This window comes from Nannospalax galili, unplaced genomic scaffold (assembly GCF_000622305.1).
Source record: "Nannospalax galili isolate Female #2095 unplaced genomic scaffold, S.galili_v1.0 scaffold599, whole genome shotgun sequence".
NCBI classification, from domain to species: Eukaryota; Metazoa; Chordata; class Mammalia; order Rodentia; family Spalacidae; genus Nannospalax; species Nannospalax galili.
In genome coordinates this window covers 868,328-881,227 of record NW_008343079.1, presented here as the reverse complement: position 1 = coordinate 881,227, position 12,900 = coordinate 868,328, and the positions used below count along the sequence as shown (strand labels likewise).

Sequence of the window (12,900 nt, the reverse complement as noted above, 5' to 3'; positions counted from 1 at the left end):
AGCAGGAACTGGATACAGCTGGTCATGCCACATTCACAGCCAAGAGCAGAGCACAATGAATTCACGCATGCATGTGTGCTGGTGCTCAGCTACCCCCTCCCACTCACTCAGCCCAGCCTATGATGTGATGCCACCCACATTCAAGGAGGGTCTTCTCACCTCAGTTAACCCAACTGCCCACAGGTTAGGCAAAATGTAGGCAGTCCCTTACTGAGACTCCCTTCACAGGTTCCAGAATGTGTCAAGCTGGCAATTCAAACCAACCATCGGGATAGTTATCTTGCTCAGCTCTATGCTCCTTCAGAATTCAATAAAGAAAGGAAGCAGTCAGGGAAACTAGGAAGCCAGGAAGGAAGGAAAGAAGAAATGAGTAAAAATAAGCAGCTTTTCAGATAGTTAATGCACAACGTATGTATATGACCTGGTAATGCCTAGCAATTTATTTTACAGTTGTCACACATCTCTTTCTTAAAACTTATTTCTCTATGAGGAATATTAATATTTTGTCTGTACGTTTCAAATATGTTTTCTGAATTTGTCACAAGCTTTTTTTTTTCTTGGCTTATAAATCTTTGCCACTCTAAGGTTTTTATTTGAAGAAATTTATGATTTTTCTTCTTTTTGTTTTTCGATTTTGAATCACTATTGAAGCCTAGCTTCCTGTTTTACAGGCTTTAGTTGGTTTTCAATTAACCTCTAATGTAGAGACATTGGCTGCTTTTGTGGGAACATAACCTGACTGTCTGCTCACACTTTCAGCTGGAGTCCAAGAGTTGGAATCACACTTCCTCGTACCTGGAGATTTATTAATTTTGACAGGCAGCAGAGTGCAAATGCCATGTGATGCCATTCTGATTGATGGCAGCTGTGTGGTAGATGAAGGCATGCTGACAGGTATGGCTCTAGCTCCACAGCTCCAGCCTCTGGTGGGCTGTCTCAGGATCTACATTACACAGTCTTGGCTGGCTCTTCCTCTACCTGAATGACAGTCTTGCACTCTGCAAGATATGGGCTGCTATCTGACCTTCCTGATTCTGAAACACTTGCTTATTTCTGCTGTGGTTGGATCTAACAGTTCAAACTAAAGTTGCTTTCTGTGTACTTAAGTCAATGGAATCATTACTTTTTGAATGTTTAGCATTTCTCCCTTGAACAAAAGATTATGACAAACTTCTCATTTTACGTCAAATGATTGTAGGGATTGTTAGATCTTTCAAAATTGCGTCTTTTCCTGAGCACACTTACATAAAATATTTATTCTGATAAACTTGGAGGGACTGAAAGCCATCAACAGCATCCTGAAACTCACAAGGCTAAGTGCAAGGTCTTTGTAACTTGGTTTAAGATCTTAAAAAGTTCATGATGCAAAATTTGGAAAATCTGCTACTTCCAAATATACCCTGGGAATTCTGGATTGACGGTATTTCATTTTTTGATTGCATGCCTTAGAGATCAAGCTATCTCATAGTCTCAGGAACTGAGATCCAGAGAGAAACGACTTCCTCTAGCTTGCACCTGTTTTGATTTTTCATTTAGGCAGCATAATAAAGAGATGTTGTACCAGCATTTCTGTAAGAGAAAGAAGAATCATAATGTCTTTTCAGGGATGAACTGGGAAGCCACAAAAGTGCAGTAAAGGATTGTGGTTCCTGTTAAAGTCTACAGCAAACCCATTCTCCCAAACAGAGTAGAAAGGCATGAAATGGACAAGAAATACATCTCCCTCCTGTGTGAACTTATAGCTAAAGTGGGTGGTGATCACGATAGGTGAGGTTTAATTCCTTCAAGAATCCACAGATTCGTAAAAACCCATCAACTCTAGGACTTTTGTAATATCACGTATTTTCTTAATGAAAGTAGCGCTTGCCCACCATAACGTGACTGATTTCACACTGCCTGCTCCATGCAGACTTGCTGAGGCTCTGAGCTCTTGCTCCCCAGAACTGTCTGTAGTTGCTTTTATAGCTTCAACTCTATCTTGTGTTAGTTCTTCAGCTCACTGAAGTGTGATCCTTCCACCATATTGGCACAAGTTGCCAATGTCTCAAGTGCCAGATCCAATCGTTCCTTAGCTGTCCCATCTTATTGATTTCTCTATTGACTATTCTCATCACTGCTTCTGAACACTCTCTGACTTTCTAAAACCATGTTCTCTCCAGGGGCTTCTAGCACTGGCCACACCCATTCAGATTCCTAGCTTCTCTTCCCATGTTCCCTTAATTGTTGGCACTGTTTAGGGTTGTATTCTTGTCCTTTCTTCTCATTCTTGGTTTGATTCTTAAATAATCTCTCTGTCTCTCTGTGGTTTTAATTACCATTTATAAGCTGGTGAATTCTGCCTAGATATCCCTAGTCAAGACCTTTATCTGAGCTCCAGGTCCAAATAATTGTCAAATTGCATACAAGGCATCAAGGTGGTTGTTCTACAGATAGTTCCAGCTCACAGTGGCCCAAAGGCAGTTTCTGCTCCTCTCAGAACCTCTGTGATGACCATCATCATCATCTGCTTAGTCTCCAAGCCTGGAAGCAGGAAGCTGTTATAAAGTCTTCTGTCTCTATGACCTACCAATATAAAAGTTCCCTTGTTTTGTAACATCTTCCTTATTTCATGAATTCAATACTTCCTTTCTATTCCCCTTCAACTGCTGTAGTTCAGCCCTCATCTCCTCCGGCTGGGACTCTTGTGATTACTTCCCAGCTGGATGTCCACCTTCCAACTTCACAAGACTTCAACTCATCCCTGTACCATGGGCAGAGTGTTCTCGCTTACATAAAAATGTGATATCACTCTACTGACTAAAGCAGTTAAATGTCCCCCTGCCTCTGTCTGCCACCAGTGCCTACAGGAAAATATGTAAACACTAAACTATGTCACGCTTTGAGTTCTCTGTATCTTAGCAGCTGCATAGCCCTTATGGCTCCTTACTCCTCACACTCTACACTTCATACCACACAGCTTGCTGTTCCTTTAATGGCTGCTTCCAACCCATTTGAATGCCTATGTTTAATGTGCAGCACTTGTAGTATTTATCATATGACAGTTTACTTATTTGTTTACATGTCTCTCTCCTCCTCTAAACTACAGAGTTCTCAACAAGAACTATGCTTATCTTGTGTTTTCAATATCTGGGCTGCCTTTGCCCTATGGTAGGCTCCTGGTGAATGTCTGTGGTGTGATGAGTGAGTGCAAGCATGCTTTACATGAATGAGGCATGCTACTTCATAAAATGAGACAGATGCTTGTTTCCTATAGGAGAAAGTATTCCAGTCACTAAAACTCCATTATCCCCGATGGATAGCTCTGCACCCTGGAAGATGCAATGTGAAGCAGATCCCAGACAACACGTCCTCTTCTGTGGAACAGAGGTCATTCAGGCCAAGGCAACCAGTTCTGGGGCTGTGAGAGCCGTGGTTCTTCAGACAGGTTGGCATATCCTCTTGTGGGCTGTTTTCAATGACACATTTCTGCTCAGTGTCTAGTGCCTTGTTTGTTATGTAGGGATCAGTCTTTCAATAGCAAACCAAATATATGTAAATCTGTATATTTTAAATGCTGAGTAGCTGATTGAAGGATGGCATATGCATTTTATTAAAACAGTACACAGATTATAATAATTATTATTTTCATGTTGTGTCATTTATAGTCTTTCCAGACATCAAGGCAGTAGAACAAAGATGTTTACTGCCCTTGTTGTGTACAAGAAGATTCTGAAGTCACACAAGTCAAGTGAGCTGTTAAAGAGTAATACACCAGTAACTGACAAAGTTAGCCCTAAAGTTCAGCTCTTCTGATTGGAATCCCAAGGTGCTGTGCTAGAAAACTTGAAGTGAAGAGTTTTAGAAAACTGAGCCTGTCCGTATTTACTGGGATACTTAAACTTTTTTATAGTTCAATTTTTTAATTTTTTTTGAGAATTTCATACATGAGTACTGTATTTAATAATTTCCGCCTTCTCTCTACCATTCAACTCCTCCCACGTCCCCTCTCACTCTATTTTGTGACTTTATTTTAATTATTGTTGTTATATATTCGTATATATGTATACATATGTTTGTGTATATATATATATGCGTGTGTGCAACTTACTGAGTCCATTTAGTATTTCTCATGTATACATGTGTTTAGGGATGATCACTTGATTTTAATTCAAGTGAGGGATTCATGTATGTGTGTGTGCACACCATGAATCACTTTTTAAAAAGTTATGTTGTGTGCTGGGCGTGGTGGCGCATGCCTTTAATCCCAGCCCTTGGGAGGCAGAGGCAGGCGGATCTCTGTGAGTTGTTCAAGGCCATCCTGGCCTACATAGTGAGTTCCAGGACAGCTGGGGCTACAGGGAGACCCAAAAAGAACAACAAAACAAAAAAGTTACGTTGTGCTTGGAAAAACTGTGCTGTGCCCCAGGTATGGTTTCATACCTTTGGTATGTACTGAAATTGGAAGTAGAGGGGAAGAAGGCACGCTCTGAAGTAGGTAATGTGTTTCTACCCTAGCATTATGTATTGCCCCAATTATCATGCTCTTGTCTTTGGGTTTAAGCACTGTTTAGGTTCTCTAGAGAAAACCAAGACAATGTAGATGTTTAAAAGAGCATCCACAGTAGGGTTTGTCATCCTGAAAAAGCAGCATGCGTTGTTTGTCTTTTCAGGATTCAACACTGCAAAGGGGGACCTCGTGAGATCCATTCTTTATCCCAAGCCCATGAATTTCAAACTCTACAGAGATGCCATCAGGTTCCTCCTGTGCTTTGTAGGGACAGCCACCATTGGCATGATCTACAGTCTGTGTGTCTATGTGCTGAGTGGGGTAAGGTGCCTTGTCTCACTTACACACATACTCACTCTCCTCTATACATTTTATTTTCTATGTATTGACCTTATTCAAGGACATGTTTTCTAAACAGAATTGGGAAAGAAGGCCAAACACTGAGGCTGTGTACAGGCATCCAGCTCCCTGTATGTGCAGTCGATTGCTCAGCTCTGTGATAGCAATCAGATCTTGAGGAACAGTGGGAGAACAATTTGTTTCTTGAGATGTCAACCTGATTCTATTCTTGCACGCTTCCTCAAGGTTTACATGATTTTTTCATATTCAGTTTGAACTGTGAAATACTTTACTAAGGTGGTATTTGAAATGGACAACTTTAAATGAAATCAGATGGCCAGTGTCGGCAAGGTCATGATGAAGTCGTACATCTCTGGTGGCAGTGGGTCAATTTCAGGTGTTCTCCTTGCTCTTTGGAAAAAAGACACCAAGAGACATAAGCATGGTCGTACCTTTTGACTCATCGATACCTTTCTCAGAAGTAATCAGAGAAGGAAAAAGCCTCATGAATGAAGCTGTTCACCGATGTTTTAGTTCTAATGGTAAAGACTGATTTTCTTCCAGGAACCTCTTGAGGAGGTGGTAAGGAAAGCCCTTGATGTCATCACTATTGCAGTCCCTCCTGCCCTCCCCGCTGCTCTGACCACAGGCATTATCTATGCCCAGAGGAGGCTGAAAAAGAGAGGTATCTTCTGCATTAGCCCTCAGAGGATCAATGTATGTGGACAACTAAACCTTGTTTGCTTTGATAAGGTAGGTGTGCTTCATCTTCACTCTCAGGGCCATTTATCACCACCATCAAGAATAGATGCTTTTCCTGTTAGTGAGGCAGAAAGAACAGGCCATAAGTACTTGATTTCATCTCATTTGTGGTTGGATGTGTGACCTCGGAAACTTAAACTTTCTGATTCTGGGCACTCAAGAACAAGGTGTAGGACCTGAATTCATGAGTCTTTTAGGGTCCTTTCAGCTTTGATATTTGAAGCAATGGATTGAAATAGCTTTCTGCTCTATGTAGTTAATCCCCCTCAGAAAAGCCAAAAGCAAATTTTAAGTAGTTTACTGTGTCCACTTCCATATCTCTAATGCTTAGAACATTGCCTGGCAATTGATTCAATACTCAGTATTTATTGAATTACAGAATGAATAAAAAAGAAACAGCTTATTAAACTATGTGTTAACATGAGATTTTTTATTATAATACAGTCACATAGCAAAGCCTTGCTCTATGTTCCATCAGAGGTTATTGCTTAAAACTATTCCTGGTTATTTGCCAGTCCTTCCCTATCAATCTCTCACTCTACTTTTTCTTGAGTGCGTTTAGTCTGTACACAATAAGCTGGGGTACAGATGGGTTGTCAGAGGATAGACAGGAAGGGGATAAAGGGAGCCAGACAGAATGGTTTGGACACAAGCAAGATGCTAGTATTAAAAATGGGTGCTCGTGAATCTTGAATGTCAAAGTAAATTTTTAAAGTAAATTTTAACCAATGGGGACCTATTAGAGGTCATTGTTTTTTCCTTTGTCTTTAATTTTTTAGGGGCGTTTGAAACAAAAATAAGATACAATTCACCATTTCCATCATTTTTAAGTTTCTAGTGCACGGCCATCAAGTACCTTTTCAGAGTTCTGTGGCTGTCACCACCATCCATCTTGAGAAATTTCTTCATTTTCCCAAATGGGAGCTCTGTATCCATTAAATAGCACATTGAGGGCTTATAGAATTAATGAAATAAGAACTGTATTTTACGATTAGTTGAGAATCAGAACGTCATAATAAGAACAGAAAACTAATGTGGCTCTGTCACCATGCTGTGTTATTTTATGAACAGAGCAGTAACATAAAGGAAAATGGTCCACATGATGTCATACTTTGAGTTTGAAAATAGAAACAGCAACGGAAGAGGTCATTGTGGCACAGATTTGAATAAAAAAGAGCAGTAACTTGAGTCTCGTTATTATCAGCTCTTATTGTGGGCTAGGTATTAAGCCAATCACTTTGTATTATTTCATTTAATATTCAAAACAACTGTGTGTGATTAGTATCTGGTGTTTAGAGGGAATATGTAATGTTCGTAGTATACAGATGGTATTTGAACTTAGCCTGAGTTCTTGGTCATTTTATTGCACTGAGAAAATTATCAACACATACTTTTGTTTTTAAACTCCAAAAAACATCAAACAGTGGACCATTTCTTTACTCCCATGTAGAGCTCAAAGGCAAAAATTCTTCTCTGTTAGTTTCTACTGTAAAAACAGGGATCCACCCATTGTATTGATCTGAAAGTCTTACCAAGGCCTTTTCTACCACTTCCATCTATTTTTAGATATTTGTACTGGTTAGTTTTTGTCAGCTTGACACAAAGTAGAGACACTTGGAAGAGGGAACCTCAGTTGAGGAATTGTCTCCATCAGACTGGCCTTATGGGCATGTCTGTGGGGCGTTTTCTTGATGGCTAGTTGTATATGGGAGTGCTCAGCCCACTGTGGGCGGTAATATCTCTGAGCAGGTGGGCTGGGCTGTGTAAGAAAAGTAGCTGAGCAAGCCAGTAAGCAGTATTCCTCCATGGTCTCTGCTTCAGCTCCTGCCTCCAGATTTCTGCCTTGAGTTCCTGGCCTGACTTTCCTCAATGTTAGATTATGATCTGGAAGTTGTAAACTGAAATGAACCCTTTCTTCTCCAAGTTGCATTGCACATGGTGTTTATCACTGCAAGAGAAAAGTAACCAATACAAAATTCAACCCAATCCTCTGAGGTGAAAGAAAATACTGTATTCTTACCACAGAGAACACAAAAGTTTATATCCAGTTCAAACTTTTCATGCTTGAATTTGCTGAAACTTATGCCTAGGGATCCAGATACCTTATTGTGGTCCTTCTAAAAGTACCCATGTTGATCATAACTTTTGATGTGTGTTTTTCTATTAAAACATACCTTATTTGCCTTCACTACTCGGTGAGTGGATCTTCCAAGTAATCTAAGGGCTTGTTTCATTCAGACAGGCACCTTGACGAAAGGTGGCTTGGATCTCTGGGGGGTCGTACCCTGTACCCGGAATGGGTGAGTACCCTTGACTAACCACCTGTGATTTTTCTCTCCAGAGTCCCATGTTTACTCTCCAGACTTCTAACAGAGACACTTGACTTTGATTTTTGCTAAGCAATGATTGCGAAAGTCCGGTCATTTAATTTCTCTTCTTAGAATCTTCTAGGTCTCTCTAAACATGCATATTAGCCTCCATTCCATCCCACCTCCATGCCACTCACAAACCCAGGTAAGGGGAAGTTTGGCACCCCGTGAACTCTAGGCCTAGAGGCCTGTTAATGGCCAGAGTCAGAGAGCGCATCAGGATGCTGTCCTTCTTGAAGTGACAATCTGTATATAAACAGAGCCTTTTGATGTGCTAGGAGGAAGGAAGAGGAACAGTGCTGGAACTGAACTAGTGTCAAGTTCTTAGTTTTCTGATTCTGAGAATCCTACTTTCTGACTGCCAGAAACTCCTTTGCTTAGACAGAAAAGTTTTTTTTTGTTGTTGTTGTTTTTTGTTTTTTTGAGACAGGGTCTCCCTGTAGCCCCAGCTGTCCTGGAATTCTCTATGCAGACCAGACTGGCCTTGAACTCAAAGAGAGCTGCCTGCCTCTGCCTCCAGAAGCCTGGGATTAAAGGTGTGTGCCACCATGCCCGACCTAGAAACGATTATTTTTTAAAATAATTATTATTTAATGTGTATGTGTACATTGTATGTATATATGTAAGTGTACCACATGTGTACAGTGCCTGCAGAGGTTAGGAGAGAACATTGGATCCAATGGAACTGGAGCTAAGGACAGTTGTGAGCTGCCGTGTGGGTGTTAGAAATTGAATCATGGCCCTCTGCAATAAAGGCCAGTTCTCTTAACTGCTGAGCCAGCTCTCCATCACCAAAAAGATTCATTTTGGTGTCTCAGATTTTCAATTCTCTGCCCCCACCTCAGCCCTCTTGTGGCCATGTCTGACTTTGTTTCAACGTTTGTTTTCCCTCCCCAGTACTACCTCCAGTGGCATCAAAACTTGAAATGTGGGTCAACTGGCAATGCTGGATGTTGTGTTTGAAAGTGAAAGCATTTCCTTCAAACACTTAAACCCAAGGCACAAAGCATGTCATACATAAAGGGCTGATTGTAGTTCTGGTATTATGTAGATGACAGTCTTATCCATAAAAGATTTTTAGGCTAGGTGTGAGGACACCAACTTGCAACTTCAGCTATTCAGGAGGCAGGAGGTCTGCAGGTTCAAGGCTTGGCTGAGCTAGTTCAAGGCCAGTCTGGGAATAGTGGACGCTGTCTTAAAAATGAACTACAGGGGCTAGAGAGATGGCTCAGTGGTTTAGAGTGCATCCTCCTCTTGTAAAGGACCTAAGTTCAGTTCTTAGCACTCACATCAAGTTCTCATGACTGCCTATAACTCTAGCTCCAGGGGATTTGACACCTTTGGCCTCTAAAGGCACCTGCACACAGGTATGCATACCTCCTCCACATATACATAATTAATAATAAATAAAAATGCAAATGAGATAGAGTTCAGTTATAGGGCATTTGCCTAGCACATTCAAAACTCTGTGTTCAACATTCAGTACCGGAAATTATACATGGTTAATGTATTGTCATTTACCATAATGGTCATGGTAAATATTATTTGTGGGCAAGTCTGTTTTCTAGGTTAAAATTAACCCTGGTACCTCTAACCACTTCAGTTTACAGAAAAAACCTCTTGCAAACAAGCATTAAACTTTCTAAAGCGCCTTTCAGTTTCCCTAGAGGATTTAAATATATACCTGGAATCCTTGTTCATTAGTGTTTTTCTACTTTAGATTCTATAAAAATATGAATTTGTTCAAATTTTGAGTATCTTGGAAGAATCTTTTGCTTACTTATATTTGTGTCCCTAATAGCACAGCATTTCACGGGGCACAAATAGTAGGCACACTCTAAATGTTTGTCCATCTAAAAGGAAATAAGTATATTCTGCTTTTTAAACGTCCTACTGATGGAATTGACTCCATGTTACTCACCAAACTTTGGAAATTTTCTATTCCTAAAAATGACATTACAATTAAGTAAAAACAATTGATAATAGGTTTAGGTTACAGATTCATCAATTAGGCCTTTCCTTAACCTCCCTCCTTCCTTTTCTCCCTGAACTTTTTTCTTCTCTCCCATTCCTTCCACCTCCCTCTCTTTCTTCTATCCAAAATATCTTATTGGACTTCAAATGACTTAAATATTATTTTAAAATCAATCTACTGGGTCTGGGGAGATGGATTAACCGGTAAAGCACTTGCCACGCAAGCATGATGACCTGAGTTTAATTCTCAGCACCCATATAAAAGCTAAGTGTAGCAGCACATACCTGTAATCCCAGTGCTAGGGAGGCAAAGACAGGAGGACCCTGGAGGTTAGTGGCCAGTCGGTCTGCATGAATTGGTAAGCTCCAGGTTCAGTGGAAGGTGATCAAGGAAGATACCGATGTGGACTTTTGGCTTTCACATGTACCAGCATACACACACACACACACACACACACACACACACACACACACACACACACAGTAAATACAATAAATAATAATGAATGAATGAAATTAAAGAAAATAGATCTTATTTTAGGTAAGAAGTTAGTGCCTGTTATGTAAGTTATTAAATATCTTCTCATTGTAGGTCTGATAAATCTTTTCCTTCTTAAAAGGGGTCTGACCAATATACCAGAAACTTCAAGCCATTGAAGACTACTTTAGCCTAATATACCATAGATAATATAAATATAATAAATAACAATAAATAATATAAATAAAAATATAAGGACAGGGATGATAGAGAGCTCTGTGTGCTATCCAGAGTCTGGATTCTCAGAATTCAGATGAAGAGGGTCCATCACCAAAATCAAATTTCTTTTCCTGATCTGTGCTGTGCTTTGCAGTATGAGATTAAGCTTTTATGTCAACAATATTGCTGGTGATCTCTTCCTTTTAGATGATTACTAAAATGCCACAGGGCATGCTGTAAACCACTAAGGGGACTTATCATTTGACATATAATGAGAATAACTGAAAGGGTCAATAAGCCATGAGGTTTAGTGTGACACCCTTTAGTGTGACACCAAAGAAGCTTGTGACACCCTTTAGTGTGACACAAGGAAGCTTGGATGCAAAAAGGCCAGGAAGAAATATGGTGGAACTGTGAGTTAACTTTACATTATAGATGCTTTCAAAAGCAAAAGGCTGGAGCAATCTAACACTGTTTTTCAAGAAATGCATAGTCTATGTCATTAGAAATAGCAATAGGATCCAGGAAACCATATTTTAAGACAAACTGTGAAAAATGAAGTTTTCTATGACACAGTCTGGGAGGTGAGAGATGTGAGGAAACTGCTGTAGGAAGAACAGCTAAGCGACCCATTAATCTCAGGGGAAGGACACATGAAGAGATGGAGTGACAGCTAAAGCCGATTGACAAAGCCAAAAGAAGTTGACATGGGAGGAGGGAGAACAGGTAGAATCTGATTAATTCTGTGCAGCAAGTTTTGTGTCCTCTCAGAAAGCAAACTGTAGTCATTCAGTTACAAATGTGATTAGTTTTTCAAAACAAAAACTGCTGCCCATTTAAGGAGGGACTGATAATCAGCATTGTGGAGCACATTCCTCTAGTGGGGCCATGGCTTAACTCAATGGCTCCCTCTTTGAATTAGTGAAAGAATCTCGTATATGACATTTGAGTTTTGTTTCCATATATTTTTAGATCAATTTTTCTTAGAAAATCATGTGGATAGTGGGGAGGGGGCAATTTGGACGCAAAGTGACAGGGTTGAAGAGAAGTCATACACCATCCTTTACAAAAAATGTTCACCATTATGACTTGTGAATTTCCAAGAATCAGCTTATCGTTTATTTACTTATGTATTTATTGAATGTCTACTGTAGTCCAAATATCAAATATGTTGGTAGACAGATATGATAATACCTAGCCCTGTAAGACTGATCAAAGGAGGTGCCCTTAGACATGGCCTAAGTATTCACTAGTCTATTCTGTCCACAAGGATACGAAAGTCCAGTTACTAGTGTGGGAATAGAGAAGCTAGAACTACGGATGAGATCTCTAGTAACTCCCAGACTTCTGGAGTTACTTCCCAGTCTGTGAAGAGATAAGGAAAAGCTGGGAAAAGAGCATGGGGCTGGAGATGTGTCTCAGTGATTAAGAGCACTGGGTGCTCTTCAGAAGACCTAGGTTCAATTCCTAACACCCAGGTGGCAGCTAGAAACCATTCCTAACTCCATTTCCAGGGTATCTGAAGCCCTCCTTTGGCCCCCATGGGCACCAGGCACACTTGTGGTGTTCTTATATACATTCAGGCAAAACACTCATGCAAATAAAAATAAATAAAATTTTAAGATGTTTTAAAAAGAACTTCAAAGAGCCTCGAGACCTTTCTGTTAGTGAACATACCTCAAGAGGAATGCAAGTTAATGTTATCTCATGGGGATTGGAGAATAATCCAACAATGAATATTAGATCGAAGATCTTCACCTCTAAGAAACTCCATTTTTGGCATAGGGGATGAGATGGACTCCTTTTTCTCTCTCAGCTTCCAGACCATCCACAGCTTTGCCTCAGGCAAGGCTCTGCCCCAAGGCCCACTGTGTGCAGCTATGGCCAGCTGCCACTCTCTGATTCTTCTTGATGGGACCATCCAGGGAGACCCTCTGGACCTCAAAATGTTTGAAGCAACCAAATGGGTAGGTCTCTGCCCTTCAGAGAACCCAACAGGTTTCTTTAATGCCAGCATGACACAAGCTTTATCACAGCCTTTTAATACTTTAAAATGTGTGGTTTCTGGCATGATATAAAGGGCAAACTAGTCTAAGCCTGGCTTTCTGATCTGTATTGCAGATAATAATAGTGTTTATACTGTAGGTTTGAGGTATTAAATTAAATGGCATGATAAAAATCCTTGGTATGGTTGTAAGTTCAATAGTATCTGGCACCTATTTTAAGTTCAATACTTGTCAATATAATTATAATTTTTATATAATTATTTCCTG

At 40.2% G+C, this 12,900-nt stretch overlaps 1 protein-coding gene across 6 annotated transcripts in view; it reads left to right on the top strand.

The window, feature by feature from the left end:
* The window catches only part of Atp13a4 (ATPase 13A4), a 129,047-nt gene that overhangs the window by 74,851 nt on the left and 41,296 nt on the right, over positions 1-12,900 (top strand). For 5 of the 6 annotated variants that reach the window (XM_008839022.1, XM_008839026.1, XM_008839024.1 and 2 more), the window contains 6 exons: positions 760-894; positions 3,254-3,424; positions 4,650-4,807; positions 5,390-5,578; positions 7,826-7,887; positions 12,444-12,594. In XM_008839022.1, the coding sequence (XP_008837244.1) occupies positions 760-894; positions 3,254-3,424; positions 4,650-4,807; positions 5,390-5,578; positions 7,826-7,887; positions 12,444-12,594 (866 nt within the window). The remainder of the gene's footprint in view (positions 1-759; positions 895-3,253; positions 3,425-4,649; positions 4,808-5,389; positions 5,579-7,825; positions 7,888-12,443; positions 12,595-12,900) is intronic. The other variant, XM_008839023.1, reaches the window with a different exon arrangement.